This window comes from Pelecanus crispus, chromosome 7 (assembly GCF_030463565.1).
Source record: "Pelecanus crispus isolate bPelCri1 chromosome 7, bPelCri1.pri, whole genome shotgun sequence".
NCBI classification, from domain to species: Eukaryota; Metazoa; Chordata; class Aves; order Pelecaniformes; family Pelecanidae; genus Pelecanus; species Pelecanus crispus.
In genome coordinates, this window is record NC_134649.1 from 23,399,236 (window position 1) to 23,419,199 (window position 19,964).

At 45.3% G+C, this 19,964-nt stretch overlaps 1 protein-coding gene across 3 annotated transcripts in view; it reads left to right on the forward strand.

Moving 5' to 3' along the window:
* Positions 1–19,964, forward strand: part of LOC104032474 (potassium/sodium hyperpolarization-activated cyclic nucleotide-gated channel 4) — a 113,104-nt gene that overhangs the window by 46,563 nt on the left and 46,577 nt on the right. For all 3 annotated transcript variants that reach the window (XM_075714193.1, XM_075714195.1, XM_075714194.1), the window contains exon 3: positions 17,981–18,142. In XM_075714193.1, the coding sequence (XP_075570308.1) occupies positions 17,981–18,142 (162 nt within the window). The remainder of the gene's footprint in view (positions 1–17,980; positions 18,143–19,964) is intronic.

Below are 19,964 nucleotides of genomic sequence, written 5' to 3' on the forward strand. Positions count from 1 at the left end.
GTCCATGGTTGTCACTGCTGGTCTTCCCTTTGTGTCTTTTGTGATAAGGATTTGCCAGGTCACCTTGGGTGTACTGAATCACAGCAAAGATATGCTGGGTTGGGCAGATCCAGGTGCAATCGCAGCTGCTCACAGCAGCCTCCTGTAGTCCATATCAGCCCTGATTTCTGATGCCCTAAAGGATGTGACTTCCTGCTTTAGCAAGGTAATGCTGCTAAAAGAGCCTTACAATCAGTATTTTCCCTTGATGTTCAATCTAGGGTTTTCTCTAATTTCACCCCAGTACTTTCTACTCCATGTCCCTCACCTCACCCCAATGATCCTCAACACTTTCCTCCTCACCTCCCTCCTGACATCCAGCAGATCTGAAGAAGAGATGATTGCCAAATTCTTTCTCATTAGTCTTGTCAAAAGTGTTTGCATCCTCCATGATACTTAGTCTACAGATGAGAGATGGGATCTGTAATGAAATCCTGATGTTCAGATCAATTCTTGTCTCTGTGGTAGGGAGGGTTATGTAGCTCAGATTCAAATACCAATCATTTGTTAAAAATTCGGACACCAGTGTAATCCTTCCAGAGATTGAGGTGCCTGGGGTTTTAGGGAGATCCAAACTAATAACTGGGATATCAGACATCTGTTCCTGACTCCCTTCTATCTTCAGTCTTCCCACTGGGGGCTGTGAAATATTTGATCCCTCGGATTTTTTTGTTTACTGCTCTTCGGAATGCCCACACCCATCTGCATGCTTCAGAGCAAATTCTCTTGAGGAAGTCACCAGTTCATAGGTGGTCACAAAGAGAAACTTCACTGCAATTCCCATGTCTCACTAGCTGCCCACCATGTGCACAAAATTCTGAAATATGATGGTGCTGCGAACCCAACAGATACTCTTGTAAGTTTAGTGAAAGGAGACAAAATCTTCCATTTTGTGAGATTTCAGCTGTATCGGACATGGAACTGGGAAATCACATCCCATGGTTCTGAATTCATGCTAAGCCCTAAACTGATGGAGCAGGCTCATATCTGGGTTCTCCCATTCAGGCTTTGAAATCTGAAGAGGTCAAGTTTGGTGTCCTGCATTTGCTTCATCCCATGCTCAGTTTAACCTTGTCTTTTTGAGGCATCCCACCACCCCTTCTCAGGCTGCTGAGACGACAGCAGTCTAAGAAGGGGTCAAGTTTGCCTGAAGCTGAGATTCAAAACAGCCCAACTGTTTCTTACCCCATGTTGCTCTAGCAGAACTCTTTGTCTGCAATTTAACTTCCTATTCACTTTGCGGAGGGGAGAGCACCATAAACACAAAGAAAGAAACTAACAGTATTATTTAAAACAGAATAATTTAGTCCTAGTGCTAAAGCTTTCTGAACTGATTACTTTAACATTGTCTAGGAAGAATGTCCCTACTGCCCTGCTAGTTCTCCTTGCCTGATGCCATATGTTGCAGCTACTCCTGGTATCTACATCCTCTGCCTGACACACTTGTGTCCCGATTCACATTTCTTGCTCTGCCAAAGCTTTACGGGGTCAGGGATCTGGCTTAATTTATTATCACCACTGACACTTAATAATAATTCTGCCTTAGGTTAGAAATGCTTATGGAAAAGACACTACAGTAAATACAAACCACTGAAGCACTGCACTGGTCCCTTCTCCATCCCTTCTTACAGCATGGTTTGCTCTCTAGGGCAGAAATCTAGTCCTGTGTTGCAGCTTTACCACTCTATTCCTGCTCTTTTTTTTGGGGGGGCGGGGAAAGTAAATGTCAGCCTTTCTTGATTCCTGCTGTCACTTCAGTGTGAGTGAACACCTTCTTGAGTCCCAGCTTATCTAGTATCTGCACTGCATCTATACAAGCACACATCCAGACACGGACTACACCATAGCCTTACTTCTTCCAAGGTGGAGGGCCTGAGTATTTTCTGCTCTTTTGCACACCTCTCATTCATGTGGTCTGGAGAGATCAAGCACGACTGAGGCCGAACACCATCCAGAAGCAGATATCCAGAGATACTCAGCCCTCCTAAATTCACTGTTGATACTTTGAACTGGTGTTACAGCTACAACCACTGCTAGGAATGGAAAAGCGTGTGCCACGAGGCTGGTTCCACATACCTATTGCTTGCTTGGAGTCCATTCTTGCTTTCCACTGCAGATATAGCCTCTGCGTACATAGTCTGCAGCCTTGGTAGACACAACCAGTGTAGACATAGCTCTTGTAAAGCCCAGTCAGTCACAAAGGTAAAGCAGATTCTACCTTGGACTTAATTTCTCTGAATAAATATTCAGAGGTATTGACAAGGGAGGCTCTGCTGTGGCAGCATGCAGTGAACTGCTAGGGGATTGTAAAGAATGATCAGTTCTGTCATTTTTATGTGCTTCATTTCCCCTGGTAATTTTTCAGTGCTACTACCATAATTTCTTCTGCCCATTTCTTCTTACACTGATGGGGGCAAATTTTCTTACTGCTGGACTGGGGGCTTTCACAGCAAAGAGTTGTCATTAAATCAAACAAGGCAGCAGAAGCTGAAGAAAGATCCAGGCTGTAGAGGACAAGGCAGGAAGGGTCAAATGAGCAGGTTATGAAGTGAATTCCCAAAGGACTCAGTTTCTTTTAAAACTGAACGAGAAACCAAGCAGAGTAAATGTGAACTCTTAAAGCAGCTCCCTTTCTGTTTCATAGTATAGCTTCTTTATAGAAGCTTCTTCTGTATAGCTTCTTACTGTCTGGTTCTCTGCTGGAGAGGATAAAAAAGCAGAATTGGGATTGGGGGAGCAGAAGGTGGAGACAAGCACTAAAAAATAATATAAATGGCCATCATAGGATAACTGAGTATAAAAATATCCCAATTTTAGTTACTGGGGCTACTTCTACACTGTAGGAGTAAAGTGAATTCAGGTAAAACTGATGATAATGATTGTGAACAACCTGAAATAAATGAAAAGTTTGAAATTCTTTCCTTTAAGGGGAAGAGATTAAAAAAAAAAAAGCCTGTAAACTAATAAGTGAGATATAGAAAAAGATGAGGGCCGTATATATTTTTCCTGCCGTATTCAGCAAAGATATGGAGCAGTTGGTGAAATTGAAAAGGCAGTAAATTCCAAATGCATCCAAGGAAATACTCTTTCAGACAGCATGTATTCAGACATCAGAGCTTCTTCCACAGACAACACAATTCAAGGGCAGTTTGGATGTTTATGTGAGCTATAAGTATATCCAGAGTTCTAAGGTAGACAGGAGCTTTGGAAGGTTAAAATACACTCCTGCTTCCAAGTTTAAATCAATCTCTCACTCTTACACATTCAGGTGAAGTCTTCCAAGGAGGTGGGTTATCATCCTTCTGCTTGATGTGAGGATTCTTATGCCTTGTTCTGGTGATGGCTGCTACCAAAGAGAGCATTCTGGAGTAATTGGGCTCCACATTGGATGTGTTTTGACCTTGTTCTGTTGCAGCTTCAACTGAAGTGGGTGAAATTATTCTTTGTGTACGCTGGTGTGAAGGAAGCCAGGCTCGCAGGCCAGGGGAGTGAATCAGGAGAGAGTGGTGGGTCCCATTCCCATCAGGATTAAAAGGAAAAGTTGAATAGATGTTCCAGGAATGACAGACAGGAACCTAGTATCGAATATCTCTTCCTTTTCAGGGGAAAAGGGTAGAAACCTGCCTGTGGAAGGTTTAAAAGCACTTTTAAAAGCACTTACTAATCTCTTCTGCTTTTTGGATGGTTGGTTGGTATAGGTTGGCTGCAAAGAAAGGGTGTCAAAGTTTGAAGATTCATTTCAAGGACAGAAAAGCCCTATACTGTGAATAAGAAGGGGGACTCCCCTTTACATTAGCAGCTTGATAAGATGCCTCCAGGCTTCAACCTCTGAGGCACAGCTGGAGACAGAGGGGACAGCAGCATTTTTTATAACAAAAAACATACAACATCTCTGTCAAACTATTATTATTACTATTACTATGACTATTACAATATTACTATGTTACACCCCTAAAAGAGCTGTGCAAATCTCCTCCTCCTCCAGGGCTGGAGCTCTGGGGATTTTTGCTTTGATACCTGTCATCAGGCAGCACTTCCTGTTGGATTTCTAATTAAAATGGCAACCTTTAGGGACTATGTTCCTGCCCAGCATATATTAATGGAGGTTTAAGAATATTTTAGGTAGAGTTTAAATACTGCTTTTAAACATCTTTGTTCTGACTTAGTTCATTTTTCTATAATCAGCCAAAGTATCTCCATACAACCACAGCAGGAATTAACGTGTCATACTTTCATAAATATAATCTACACTGCTTGTTGGTTAAAAACCAGTTTTCCCTGCTCCAGGTTTTTAAGCAAATAAAAAATGCACCCAGCTACTTCCCCCCCTTCACTCTCCTCCTGGGATCAGTGAGGCCTACGTGCATGTGAGGGTAATGGCTGTATTTTCTCCAGCAGCTCCTCTTCCTCTAATTTCTCCATGTCTCCTCTGTGAAGGTTATGGCAGGGCACAGGTTTTCTGAGGTATGTTACTCAGGGAGTTATTTTTACTGCGCTGTTCTTTTAAGAGATGTCTTCTCTAAGGTGCACATTGCAATACTGAAAAGATTATATTGCTATTATTACTCTGAAAGAGTAGGAGGGCGTTTGTCTTCCTGTTGCTTGTCTTGGGCCAGTTGTGACGTGTGACACACTGTATGCAAATAAGTTTGCATCAGTCTGTGCAATGAAATCTTTTGGTGCTCTGCTGGCAAACTGTTGAGGTCCCCCAAAAGATGATTCAGATCCTTGTTGAAAATATTCAGGCCAGTCTCCATCAAAGCAATTTAGGGAAAAAACCCAACAGTGACAAAGCAATTTACGTTTGTGCTACTAGGGACCAAACAGCAGCCTACCCAGCAGCCTGGCACATCTCTCTTCTGAATTTGTCCAGTGCTGCAGTCAAAACTTTTTATCACTGTGGTATGAAGTGCACCAGTCATTTCATCTGCCATTTCTGAAATGTTGCTAGCAAGAAGAAGAGTGCCCAAAGTGGATCAATGGAGACTTTGCAAGCAAATGATCAGCCCATCTGAAAATCAGGCTGTTGTGCTGAGCATCCTCAGTCTGCGAACTTCGATCTCTGTTAAAATACAGTGTCACCGAGTTTGCAGCCAGAGGAGCTATTATTATCTTTCCTCACACTGTCTGCCTCATAGCATGTGAAACCATTCAAGTCTCCAGGTCTGCCAGGCCGGTTCCTTTCATGGATGTTACAATCACTAACCACATAAAAAAAGTCAAGGGTGGAAGTTGTGCTTGGTTGCTGTGGTTGTAATTGAATTAAACTAGAGGATTGAAGTTAGGTGGAAGTATTCAATCTCCCTCCAGAACGTGAATGATCCTGGCAGGCTAAGCTGTGCTATAAGCAGCAATAGGTTATGCTTTTGTACCTAAATATAATCAAATGTAACACACTACCAGCCTCAGTGGGCAGATGCAGCATGTAGAAATGTACATTATCGGATCTGTTTAAAAACAGGAGGAAAAAACTTGCCATCACTTCAGTCGACAGAAAGCCTGATCCTTTAAACAAATGCTAGCTGCAGAGCCGAGAAGAGATCAGTGTGAAAATATGCATAGCTGCAGTTCTTTTAAAGAGCCTGTAGGACTCATTTTGGCTGCTGCCCTGATCTCTGTGTGCTGCTTCTATAGGGTCCCCCATATGGAGGTTTAGGTGTGGAGCCATAGGCCAGATCTCTGCAGGGAAAGAGCCTATATATAAACTCTTCTGCTTCCAACCACTCGAGGCTATTCTAGGATGAGGTGGGGGCCTCAGCTGTGTGTGCAAATGTTGCCTTCCTTATGCACAGAGAAGGGTTTTGAAGACAAACAGGCGCATGCTCATTCCATTTTGGGGTGTGCATTTTTTGGCCCCTCTTTTTTCAGTGCCCTATCTTACAAATATTTGAACAGGGTTCAAGAGGGTTAATACGCATGTGTTTTTCTCTCTTGATTGAAATGCAAGAAGCATTAAAGAAATACTAATTGATGATGAGTAAATTGCATGAGTTCTGTAGTTCTTCAGCAAGTTTGCACTTACTGGGCAGGACCTAATGAATTTATATTATATCCCAGGTGGTAATCACATGAATCTGTAAGTATGTTAAGTGACAATCTTAGATTTTTAAAAATCTGTCCTGGATTTTAAACTAAAAAATTCAAGTGTGACTGAAAGAAATATGAAGACAAAGGTCACTGCTATTTTCTTTTGCAACAGATTTCTCTAGAATGTGAACTAGGGCTATTTTACAGGCAGTCTGAATTTTGAGAAGATTATTTTCTTTCTCACTTAAAAGGTCTGTTCTCTTGATCTGATTTTCTTTCTCCCATGTTCTAGTCATGTGTTTATAGATACAAATACAGCTGGCATTCCCTAGTTCTCTGGGTCAGGCTCTTTCATGTGTGTAAATGGAGATGGGGAGGCACTGTGGCAGACCAGACATCCACTTAGTCCACTTTCCTGCTCTTAATAGTGATCAAATGCTTCAGAGGGAGCATGTGATGAATTCTAAACCAACAGCTCTAAGATAATCTGCTCACAGGTAGATTTATTCCTCAGGGGTTTTTTAAGCACTGAAAAGGAAGAATATAAACTAATTTTTAAAAGTTATTATTAGTCAGCCATTTATTTACTTAGGCCCGTATTTAATATCCTGCCAAGTTCCTGGCCTGAAGGATTCCTGCAGCAATGTATTCCAGAGGCTAAACTGCACATTGTTTGGAAAACAGAGCGTTTCCTCTCATCAGATAATCCTTCACTGTGATCAAAAGTCCTCTTGTCTTTGGGTAAGAGAGGACAGTTAAGAGCACTAAGCCTATCCCATGATACTGATGTCTTTCTGGGATACTTCTGTCTTACCTGCCTGTCACCGTTTCCTCCCCTGGACCAAACTGTCCCAGAAGGTGTTCAATAATTACTGGTTTTTAACTCCTACCTGTTAATCAGGGATCCTTGACCTATGGTAAAGCTATCACTTAGTGGAGGGCAAACAGCTTCAAAACAGTATGTGACATGGCCCAGCTTTGGGACCTGATGTTGCTGCTGGGAGGAAAGAAGTTTGGGATCCCCTTCCTCAGGACACCTATTTATACATTTTTTTTAACTTCCTTGCTGAAAATAGATCTGTGCTCCAAGGGGAAGGGTGCCACTGACCTAGGTAATAACATGACTTGATCAATATTGCCATTAGTATTTTGTCTCATTACTTGTCCATGCTAACCGTTTTAACTGATTTTGTGCCTGGTAGCTCAGTGCACTCAGGGGGTGTTTTCCCACTTAGCTAAGTGAATTTTTGACCTGACCACAAATGAGGTCCTTGTGACAGTCTGCAGCCTGGGCTCACCTACGTATCCGAGTCATCTATCGATTACCTCATCTTGCTGCTCAACTGCCTTTTCCAGCGATGAATACCTTCACTGAGTGCCAGTCCAGTGCAGACCCATGTGGACCAGCCTCTCAGACCACTCAGTGCTCCTTCTTGATGCCATTTCCAGGCCTTGGCAGGTTTCACCTCTTACCCTGTGGCAGCCAGGTTTTTCTCACACTAATCAAGCCCCAATTTCAAACCAGTTATGTTTCTTGTCTCCTTCTCAGGTATTTATGCTTCCTTCCCCCTCAGCCTCCCAGATATTTCTTTCCCTAGGCATATCTATGTATAGCTACTGAGCTAGACAGACCTTTTGCCTGATGACTGTGGTCATTCTTAAACTTCCAAAAAAGCCTGTGACCTATTTCCAGAAGTGATTCATTGCTAGCCTCTCAGAAGAACTACAGTTCCCAAAGATGCAGATAAGAGCCATGAGAGATTTTTAAAAAATGCCTAGGCAGGTAAGATATCTAATTCCCACTGAGAGCAAGACACCTAACCTACTTACAGCTCTGGGGGCTTGCTTTTTTTTTTTTCTTTTTCCAAAAGCATTTAACTATATCCAGAGATACTGTCAAAAACCTGAGCTGTAGGCGTATAAGCCCCACTGAAAAGCAAAGGGGCGCATCCTCCAAAGTCATAGTGGTTCTTGAAAAAGCCCTGGTCCCAGTCCTTGCGTTGCTGCTCTGGGACATGTTCCCTGGGAGGTGAAAATGCCATCGTCCCCCTGCACTGGAGGCACCGGCCAGCTCCTGTCCCTGCTAGCTAGCATCCATGGAAGGCTTATAGCTCAGTTCAGTGGAGGCAGAACAGAACCTTAAATGATTTTTTCCTAGAGGTTTAAAGGAAACCATGCAGGAAAGACAGTCATTTAAGTTGTGCTAGAAAATATTTTTAAAAGTCTGTGTCACGTTGCTGTGGTGACAAAAGTTCTTAAAATGATGAAGATTAAAGTCTAGGCTGGGAATGGTGTCATGGGGATGGGAAGGGGGGCTGTTGTCATGACAACATCAACTCTGAGAGTGCAAGAGGCAAAACACATGGTGGTGGCAGGATCTTTGGGTTTTATATATATATATAAACATCTGCCATTTATGCCAGCTTTCTCCATACTAATTAGTCCTGCTATTTCACCTTTCTCTGCTGTAGACACAAGTCTCTGAGGGAGAAGGCAAGAAAATGCTTTTTTTTTTTCCTTTCATTTTTGCATGGGCTTTCTGGCTGTTCTCTGTCTGTGGCCCCTCAGCTCCTACCTGGAGAAGAACTTCCATTAGCCAGAAGCAAGCTGCCTGGGAAGAGTTAAATCATCTTAGGAGGAGGTAGAGGCTTGCAGGCTTGCATCATGTTCTTATAGAGCTTTAACAGTGCCGACTGCTGCAAGATCACTTCTCCCTGCCCTGCATGCACACACACACTCTGACTTTTCTTGGTGCTGAAGTGGCTGTTTCTGAACGTGAAGGGTACCTCTTTGGGATCTAGCTGGTAGCCACAATACATGGGCAGTGGTTAGAGCAGGAGATCAAAGCTGGCATCCCTAGATTTGGCTCAAAACTTTTCCCTCAGCTTCCTGTGCAACCTCTGGCAAGTGGCTTTTCCCTTTTACGTGCCTCATTTTGCACATCTAGAATAATGGCAATCACACATTCACTGGAGATATTGAAGCATAACAGAGTAATGTCAGCCCAGCCCCTTGAGACCTTCAGATGAAAACTGCCACAGCAGCACAAAGGATTATTATATTTTAAGTGTAAAATCTACTTGCATATCTCTCTTAGCACCTGGCACTCAGTGCACTTCCTTCAAACTTGCTGTTCCAGGCAGCCCTGAGACAAGCACGCTCCACAATATCTTCCCCTGTGAGTGTTAAACCTAATGAATCACAGACCTGATTCTCCTCTCACACTGACTCAAGGCAGCATCAGCAACTCCACGGACATTGATTATGTCATTTGGTGCAAAGCAAGCATAAAAAGAGAATCAACCCCAACCTCTTGCTTTCATCTAAAACTTGATCTTCTGGCTATAGTTTTCCTTGCTGGCACAGCAAAAAGCAGACAAAACCAAATCCCACACCATCTCAAACTGTCGAGCGCATCCCTGAATCTGCACACTGCTTGCAGATGTATCTGTGCACCACAGATGATTTCCTGTCTCCAGTCCATCTGCTGTGTGTTGGCTGGTGCTTTCAGCGTTGTCCCAATACAATCTGGATCCCAAAGGTCCTTCCCTCCCATACCATTGCGCTGTTCTGCCAAATACATTGTGATTAGCAGAGCCTAAAGCTGTCTGACCCAAAGCTGATCATAAGAGACTCCTGCTTCACAGTACACTGTGAAGTTGTAAATAAGCCCAAGTGCATTCCTTTACATAATTTTTCTTCCTCAACTAAGCCCCTTTTCAGCAGGCCAGCCTGAGCGACAGTTGCCTCAGAAATTCAGAGTTTATATCTTTGTATATTTCAGTGGCAAGAACAGCATTTTGTCCCTTCTTTCAAAAGAACTGAATGTGTGGCCTGGTGAGTTACTTGAGACAGCAAACCTTTTGGAGTAAAATTGGTTTATGTTTTGGCACAGCTTAAACCTGACATCACTGGGAGAATAAACAGAAAGTTGGGGAGGGTGAGGAAGGAGCAAATAAAGGGGTTGATGATGCATTTCCTATAGCAGCGTCAGGAGAGGGAAAACAGCAGCTGAGATCTTTTGTGTTGTTTTGCTGAAACATGTTTCCCAATGGTCTGGGTTTACTCAACAGGCTGAATTTCTTGGGGAGCTGCCCTTTCTCTCTCGACTCTGATTTTTTGTGTGACTTTACAGTGTCTGAGTTGCTCAGGGGGTTTGGCTCTGTGTGTGCCTTGTGTATGCTCATGGCTTCCATGCTTCGCTGCTCTAATGTGCATAATGCTGTGTGTGCCTGGAGAGGATTTTTGCTCCTGGGGGAAGCCCATCTTGCAAGCTCTTTGTGGTGTTTGTCTCTCCCCTCGCTTCAGCCTCCCAGGACGGATCTGCACATCAAGGCTCCCAAGCTCTTCCCCTCTTATATGGGTTGTGTCAGTCAAGACTCTTGCTGAGTGTGGAGAAGGTAGCATTTTGCCCCTTGCCACAAGAATTGGCACTGATTTGTGGTAGTGATCCCAAAATGAGCAAAACCATTGTTTTTTCAATGAGTTGCATCCAGTTTGCATGTTGGCCAGAATGAGTAAGAGCTTAAACTGTTGTCCGGTCAGTTTTTGTAACTAAACAGGATGAGGCCCAGTCAGTGATTAGATAGGTGATATGTAGGGACACTGCAGCTGATGATGCAGGGACTTACTACAGTAATCTGTCTAACAGTATTTTAGGCTCAGAAAAGCTCTTCACAGCAACCACCTATCCCCAGTATATTGAGAGATTAACACTTAGGTTTGAAAAGGCAGCTAATGCCTCTATGAGGAAAATGTATCTTTACCTTTGTTATCTGCAAAAGCCAAGTAAAAACAGAGTGAAAGACATGTCAACTTTCTTCCCCACAGTCCACAAATACTCTTCTTAAATGTAAGTAAACACATATTTCCTCACAGCAGAACAACCTTAACTCTGACCCTAGAGCATGACATATGGTACTGTTTTGATTCTGAGATTTGTATTTCCTTTTAAGGTCTTTGGGTTTTTTAAGCCATAAATTAAGAGTAAATTCTTTGCTTTCTATTAAGCTGGAGCAGTGTCACAGCTACTTGATTATCCACAGGGGATTTATCACAGTTGTATATTAACCATAGTGTGGATACAGACACCAGCACTGGCTCAGGACCAGCAGGCTTTATTAGTTTGGATGCAGTGCTACAGAAATACTGCTATGTTGCTAGTAGAGGTAGTGAAGGGCAACAAGCAGTTTCACTGCTTTCCTGTGGTGCAGAATCTGTTCATAAACGCCATGAATGGAAGTCAGTTCTGTGTAGAGCCAGCATTCAGCTGAGTGAGTATGGATGCTATTAGCTCTTTTTGGCAGGGCGTTTAGCTCCGGCTCAGCCGTGCTGGCTCCAGACAGAATCATTAGTATACCTCTGTGTCGCAGCCCCCAGACCCTCAGGAAAACCCATTTGTTCCAAGCGTAGCACCTCCCGTACATGCAGAGCCAGCAGGGACGTGCAATTGCACCCCAGCCTGCAGAGCTTGACGTGCTGGGGAGCTGAGCGCAGAGACAGAGGCTTTGCCTGAGCTGGTCTGGGCCTGGCAGGGCTGGTGCAGAGCGTCCCTGGACCGAGCTGCCCCCCAGCACAGCACTCCCCGCAGTGTCCTCTTGGTGGGCTCTCAGTCTTGGAGCAGTCCAGCCTCCACAGCCCTAGACAGACAGATGCACTAACGCGACATTGATTTCAAGGATCTGAGGAATTCTGGTGACCTGTTGGTTTGGCTAGCAACCCCGAGCTGTGTGCCAACATAAAAGAACATGCCTAATGAAACATACAACTTTGACTTGAGTCAGAGCCCTTGTTTCACTGCCAGAGCAAGGCCCCACTTCTTCAAGGTGTCCTTGATTTCTTCCAGCTCAAGTGATCAGGTTAGAGGAGTCCTGCTGCAGTACAGAGCCACTTAAGGAGTACTGTATTTGAGGAGTACTGAGTTATTTGGGGCTGACAAGATTTCGGATTCATACTGATAGGATCCTGATAGCTTGTTCTGTATAAGCGCGATTTCCAAGATGGAGCTCTTATATAACTAGAGATGACTTTGTTGAGGAAAGTTTTGGTCCTCCCACTTTCCCAAGCTGTCCTTTCAGAAAGTGTTGCAAGGTGTCCTTTGGCTAGAAGGACAAAGCTGACTTTGTAACAGGGATTCTGAAGCCACAGCTTGTTTTGGACAATCAAGAAATGGGGATATTAGCTCTATCAGAGAATATCTTTGGAAAGAGGTGCTTTTAAGCGTGAATCTGTGCTTTGTCCTTCTCCTCCTCCTCAGTCCCTTTCTCCAAATCGCAAGCAGCAGAAAGCCAGTAAGCACAAGCAGTTCTAGGGGCAGAAGGAGGTGTGATGCTCTGGGACCCAGCTTGAGTTGTGTTACAACAGGACAAGAAAGCCCTGAGTGTTAATGATGAAAACCAGAGAAGTTCCAATTACCACTCGTTCCTCTGCTTGTGGACCAGCTATTCTAGAATGTTTCTTCCCTACCTCTCCCTGACGAGCTATAGACTGGTTTAGGGCACTGCAGCACTGGCTTAGACACTCTCCAGCACACTACTGGAGTTAGTATTCCCTGCAACAGAGGCACCTATTTAGAGTTGGAGCTCCTTCTCAGTGAAAGGTGTTCGTTCAGACCCCTTCACAGTTATTCCTGTGTGCCGCACAGTGAATGTTTCTTATTTTTCAATTGCATGTGAATGCAAATATAGTCCAAGGAGTGGGCATGAGCTCATAACTCCTGAGACTGACATTTGAAATTGGATTTGTCTCACCTGCAGTTCAGACATTTACAGTTGGAGTTCATTATCTAGGCTTACTTCATGGGCAGCAGACAGAAACAGGAATTCCTGAGACGCAGTGCCTCTTCTTCTCAGGTAAACAAGTGCCACAAACCAGATCTGTCACCCTCTGGCTGTGTGTTTCCATCCAGTGACTCTAATGATATAGTCTAGACCTCAAGGTCCAAAGTAGGTGAGCTGAATCCACCCTTGTGTGAAGCAGATACTGTCTCTACCTGTGTGGGAAATTTGTGTCAGCTCAGTTGTGATCATTGCCTCTAGTCAGTGCTTGGCATTACAGGGCGATCCTGAATGGTCCCTGAGCTTCTAGCCTCTCTGAGCTCTGTGCTGGGAACATCCGTGCACTACAAGGGCAGATGCACCCCAGTGTTAGTACAGAGGCAGGACTCTCCTCCCGTTTGTGCTTCAACACTGCGTCCTACGCTTATGGGTGGGTTACATGATGTGTGTTGACCCAGTGGTGAAGGAAGACCTGTGAGCCAAGATGTACACACACACTGCACAGAGCTGTCATTTCTCAGCCACCAGCAAATGTGTGAGTTGTTAGTGCATGAGAGGAGGCAGCAGGGCCTAACGGCAGAAGTAAACACACTCATTTATTCCTGTTTTTTGGAGGTGCACCGAAGAATAAAGGCTTTCTGCCCTAGCCTGACTGGAATAGATCCCAATCATCATATAAGAAGCTCCATATCCATTACCTTTCCCCTAAACCATCCATTCCCTCAGGCTCTTCACTCTCTGCTTTTAATATATTAAAGGAAGAAAGGCACTTCCCAAATCTGACAGGGTTTCTCCCTGTCCCTGGCTGGGGTTCCCTGGGTTACCGAAGGGCTTGAGTTCTTTGAAAAACACACATAGGTGGGAGAGGAAAAGTCATTAGCACAGTAAAACCCTGGCAATACAAAAGATCTATTCAGGGATCCTTCTGCAAACTGCTGCTCTGGATTCATTAAAAGCATAGCCCGTGGCTGTCACTCAAATAGGCTGGATTCACTTTGGGTTATCTAAATGAGAATGATCATTTCTGCAATGGAAAAGAAAAGATGAAACCAGTAGGAATTATTCTTTATGAATTATGTGCTCAGCTTTCATACTGACCTATTGAGTCAACATTCAGAGTTGGATTTCCTAGAACAGCCTTTCATGCTGGATTTTGGATATTTTCTTCTTTTCAGCTCAGAAATTATTGCTAGAATGTCCTTTCTCACACTAAGTGACACTGTGGACTCCAGCTGCATCTTGGGTGCAGCAGAAATAATGGAGTTTAGAAGCAGTTATCCAAATCATTCATCCTTCCGGTTTCTGGCATTCTTCTGTGGCTCCCTTCTGGTCTGGGTTGAGCATGTTGGCATCTCTCCATGCATACGACCTTGTGGCATCCTGATTAGGTGGGGAAGTGTTAATATCTGGTGTGGAAACAGGCATTCAAATTGAACAGCTAGCTCTGACAACAGAGTGATGAGCCAATTTAGGCAGCTAAACTGACAAACCATGATTCCTTTCTTTTATAACAAAAGTTTTCTGCCTTTTTAGCTGCTTGAACTGACTCACTATGGGATCAGAGGAGGCTGATCCCTGGTATAGGCAAAGACGACAGGTACATACTGCCACGGCTGGTTGGGAGGAGCAGGGCTATCTCTGTCAGAGCGGCAAGGAGTTATGTGGACTTAGCCATACAGTCACACAGCATGCCTGTGGCCTACCCCCTGCTTCAGATACTTCCCTGACAGTCATCTCCTCTGGTTGTGGCCTGCTCCTCTGGAGGTGATTCCCAGGCAGCTGTCACTCACTGCATGCCCGTCTTCCTACACTTAGTGGAGCCCAGGCAGTGCTCCTCTGGAGTGTTCAGCACTCAGGAAGTGCTAGGTGTACTTCTCCCTGCAGTTTCAGTCACTGCACTATCAATTTTTATTAATAACACAGCAAACTGAAAATTACTTTGCTATCTTAGCCATGATGGTCTCTGTGCCTTTTGGCCCACTGCCTGGTGCCCTGTAAGAAAGTTGTGTTTACAGGTTTATTTTATGTCTGAAGAACTGACAGTTAATCCTGCTCCATCCCTAAGGAAATGGTGAGCTTGGATAGGTGTCACTGTGTGCTCTGCATGGCTAACTTGGAGATCAGTTTTACAACAGCCCTGGCAGTTACACTGTAACGAGAGAATCATAGAATTGTTTAGGTTGGAAAAGACCTTTAAGATCATCAAGTCCAACTGTTAACCTAGCACTCCCAAGCCTACCACCAACCATATCCCTAAGTGCCACATCTACACATCTTTTAAATATCTCCAGGGATGGTGACTCAACCACTTCCCTGGGCAGCCTGTTCCAGTGCTTGACAACCCCTTCAGTGAAGAAATTTTTCCTTATATCCAATCTAAACCTCCCTTGGCACAACTTGAGGACATTTCTTCTTGTCCTAACGCTTGTTACTTGGGAGAAGAGACTGACACCCACCTCACTGCAACCTCCTTTCAGGTAGTTGTAGAGAGCGATAAGGTCTCCACTCAGCCTCCTTTTCTCCAGGCTAAACAACCCCAATTCCCTCAGCCACTCCTCATAAGACCTGTGCTCTAGACCCTTCACCAGCTTTGTTGCCCTTCTTTGGACACGCTCCAGCACATCCATGTCTGTCTTATATTGAGGGGCCCAAAACTGGACACAGTATTCCAGGTGCGGCCTCACCAGTGCCGAGTACAGGGGGACAATCACTTCCCTGCTCCTGCTGGCCACACTATTCCTGATACAAGCCAGGATACTGTTGGCCTTCTTGGCCACCTGGGCACACTGCTGGCTCATGTTCAGCTGGCTGTCAACCAACACCCCCAGGTCCTTTTTGGCCAGGCAGCTTTCCAGCCACTCTTCCCCAAGCCTGTAGCGTTGCATGGGGTTGTTGTGACCCAAGCCAGGACCCGGTGCAGGACCAAGAGGTGTGGTGGCAGGTCAGAAAACAGAAAGTGTGACCACGTAGGGCTGGAGCAGCAAGGCAGGGCCAAGGTACAATAGCAGAGCTGCAGAGGGGGACTCTGCAGGTGACATAGCAGAGAGGCTGTGGGCCGGAGTGGAGGGGCTATGGCAGGGCTTTTGGGGAGTCCAGGACTGAGTGAGCAGGATGGGCTGCAGGGTGGAGTGAACAAGCTCTGTTTGGAAGCTTCAAGCTGATGTAGCTGGATTAGGACAGAGCTGATTGAAATATACCCTGGAAGGGACTACCGTCCTACAGGTCAGGGTGGAAATTCAGGAATAGAGCTGGGACATGTAGCTTCATCTGATTCACAGGAGTCTTCTTTGTACCTCACATTTGTCTGCCTTTTGTTCCCTTCCATTAAATCCAAGTAGGACATTGTGTCACCAGATTGAGGGCTGGGCTACAAAACAGCCAGGGCTGTATGTGCCTTCAAACCATGGGGAGGCCTCCTGAGAAGGCCCAGCTATGGCAGCTGGCAGCAGTGAGTCTCTCCGCTTCATTCACACACAGCTGTCCAAATATTTCACTCCTCCTCTACCAGAAACAGCAAGACCATGTGTGTGGAGCATTAATGTTTCTCTAGACAAGGCTCTAGGGCAGGACACATTGGAAGGGCTTGGGCATGGCTGTCAGGCCTCCATCCATCCCGGCTCTGTCACGAATTGCCATGGTGAGACAGCAGCATGTGGGAGAGGATTCCAGATGTGTTCGGTGTCTCTGTTTTCAGGGTGATGCAGTAGGCTTCTTTAGCTGGAAGCCAGCACGCTGTGAGGACTAAGTGTATGGTCCTTACTGGATCCAAACCATTGCCCAGTGACGGTTTGAAGGTCTCCTGTCTTCATAAACTGTTCTAATGGGCTGTTCTATGGGCTTAAGCTGCGCCAGGGGAGGTTTAGGTTGGAAATTAGGAAAAATTTCTTTACGGAAAGGGTGGTCAAGAATTGGAACAGGCTGCCCAGAGAGGTGGTGGAGTCCCCATCCCTGGAAGTGTTCAAAAAACGGGTAGATGTGGCACTTTGGGACATGGTTTAGTCTAGTCTACCCTTGATTGGCTTAGAGTAGACTTGGTAGTGTAGGTTAATGGTTGGACTGGATGATCTTAAAGGTCTTTTCCAACCTAAATGATTCTATGATTCTATGGCAAAAGAAGCCAGAAGGTGGGTTCTGTGCTGAGCCACACAGGGCCAGCTACGCTCTCCAGAGCCCATCTCTCCTCACTGTGCCATATTGTAAGGTAGGGAAAACCAAACCTGGGCAGATTTGTAGCTCAGGATAGCAGTTGCTGGCATGGCCTGTGTGTCTAGCTGTCATCATAAAGGTGGGCATAAAACAGCCAAGCACCCCAAATGTCTCCACAACACACCACCAGTAGAAAAAAAAATAGTGTCCGTCAAGTAATTCTAGACTGCATATGCAGCTTTGATAATAGGGCACCTGGATTTCCCAGTGTGTCCTGCTTATGACTAGTACTACGGACAGCACAGCTATACTCCCTTTGCATTAGAGAACTGACTGCAGAGGAGTGGTTGCTGTTGGCTGTTTACAGGTTTCTGAGCTTCCTTGCTAAGAACTGCTATACTGCTCTGCTATGTTTCTCTTTTCCTTGCCCACCTCCACGGAAGACTGGAAGTGATATAGCAGCAGGGTACAAGAAATACAAGAAAATAGTTGAATCAGATTCTCTTCCAGAAGTCTGTGCTGAATTTGAGGCCATTCTTTCTTGCATTTGATACTTGCAGAGACTGCATCTGACATCCAGTACAAAGACAGCTTCCACCATGGGTCAGTATGTAGCATATATTCAGCAAGAGCAGAAATCAAAGGGCATTGCAGTTAAAAAGATGTAATGATAGAGTTTATCTCTGAGGAGTGGCTGATGTTCCAGAAATATTTGCAACCAACTTATTTTATAAAATGAGTTATGGAGTTTTTAATGTAAATTAGAAGGCAAAATCAAAGGGCAAGAGGGGTGAATGATTATGATTTTGTATTTTGGTTTTTAATCTGTTTTTCAGCTGGTTCTGCTTGCATACTGTGACTGACCTGAGCTGAGCTGATGCAGCCTTTTCTGTTACTTTAGCAAGGTTCTTGACCCTGATACTGCATCTAATTATGTTGGGTTGGTTGGTTGGGGATCTGCCATCTAATCTGCTCCTTGTTGGCCCCTGCAGATCTTCCATATGACCTATGATCTGGCCAGTGCAGTGGTGCGGATTGTGAACCTGATTGGGATGATGCTACTGCTGTGTCACTGGGATGGCTGCCTCCAGTTCCTTGTGCCTATGCTGCAAGACTTCCCTGATGATTGCTGGGTGTCCCTCAACCGCATGGTGGTAAGTGCCTGCCCTGCTTGCTCCCTCACGGCCCTAAACCCAGGCGCTCGGTCACAGCATCACCATTTCAGCATCGACCTCCCAGCACTAACATGGCATCCCCCAGCTTCCCATTTCCCCCCACATCCTTTTAGGGCCTTCCTCCACTATCCAGCAGGCACTTGTAAAGCCACGGCGCTGCGGGCATGGAGGTTCCTTGTAGGCAGTCTCTGCAATGAGACAGTCTCAGGGCTGCAGAGCAGGAACCAGCTCCAGCAGAGCCTGCTGTGGGCTGCCTGCAGCAGAAGGCAGGAGCCAGGCTCCCCCTCCTGGCAGCAAACAGCAAAGAGCAAGAATGGAAACGGTTTTCTGCTGCGATCTGAGTATACTGAGCCAAAGGCAGGAGGCAGAGGGGGTCCTAGAGCCATAGCTGGGTCTGATCCATAATTCCCATTACTGGTCCCAAGGAAACTGTTAAGCCTTCTGCTCCATATCCACTTGAAGGGTCGGGGTGATCACCCACCCTTCTCCCTGGGGAGCTGCACAGTATCCCATTAGAGTGGGCTGAAACACTCTGCCGAGCCACAGTTTGGCCTCCCATCATGAGATCAATAGCCAGACTTCCCAATAATGTCTCAAGCTGTGCTGCTCACTCTGCTGTTTGCATATGGTAAATGCATGGGGAGTTCGTGGTACCTTTCAACCATCTCACTGAGAATTCAGGATCTTTTATTCAAAGGGACAATGTCCAGTTGATTAAGCAGCAAAAACTGACAAAGCTTAAAAAATTGCCTCTTATTGCAGCTCTTAACTCCAGATTCCCCCAGCCAATTTCTTCTTTAAAAAAAAAAAAAAAAAAAATCAGGCACCCGGGCAGAACAGAACAAATGTAAAATGTGTAAAAGAACTGCCAACTTCCCATGTCTCCCACATGCAGAGCTGTGGGCACATGCTGCCCATGCCTGAGAAGAGTGACCATCCATAAAAAAAGTCATCTGTTTGGTGTTTGTTTATTCATTTCTTCCCTCTGCAACAATCATTCACTTCCTGCTGTTGAAAGGTGCCAGGCTGACAGTTCTGGAGACTAGAACCCTTTATTTATCTACAGCAGAAGAACAACCTATGCAGCAGCTGCCTTATCTTCCCCCATGCTGCCTTTTTATTATTTAGATGGCAGGATCCATGAAAGATCAGGGCTCCATTGTGCTTGTGCTATTCAGGTTCAAAAGGACATACAGCTCCTCATCCTGGAGCAGAGCTCAGGGGTGCAGACAGAAATCATCCCCATCCAATGAAGTGACTTGGCCACGGTGCCCTTGCAGGACAGCTTCAGAGCAGCAGGTTTGAACTATGTTTCCTTTATCCTAACGTTTGGGTGGAGGCTGCTGTGTGATGGCAACAACTTCTGTTTGGTTTTCCCATCCAGCCCTGGGGGAAGAGGTAAAAGCTAGGGTTGCAGAGTTACTGGTGGGAGTAGCACACTTGGCTCAAAGGCCAGTGGATGAGAGCTGCAACACAAGCTGCAAAGTGACCTGAAGAGTCAAAACAACCAGGTCTACTGGTAACTGGTGCATGGAAAACCTTCACAGAAGGCAATAAATAGCAATAGCAGACACACATGGTGAGAGGAAGAATAATCCAGTGGCTGGAGCACTGACTGAAAGCAGGACACCTAGGTTCAGTTCCCAGCTCTGTTCTGTGTGATCCCAGGCAAGTCACGTGGGAGGCTCAGAGTTCTCCCTCCCCAGATGCTTCTGAGGGTAAGTAAATACTGTAATGGTGAGTGTCTAAAACAGTCTGAGAGACCTGGGGTTGTATTGAGTAGGTTACACAAATGCATGGC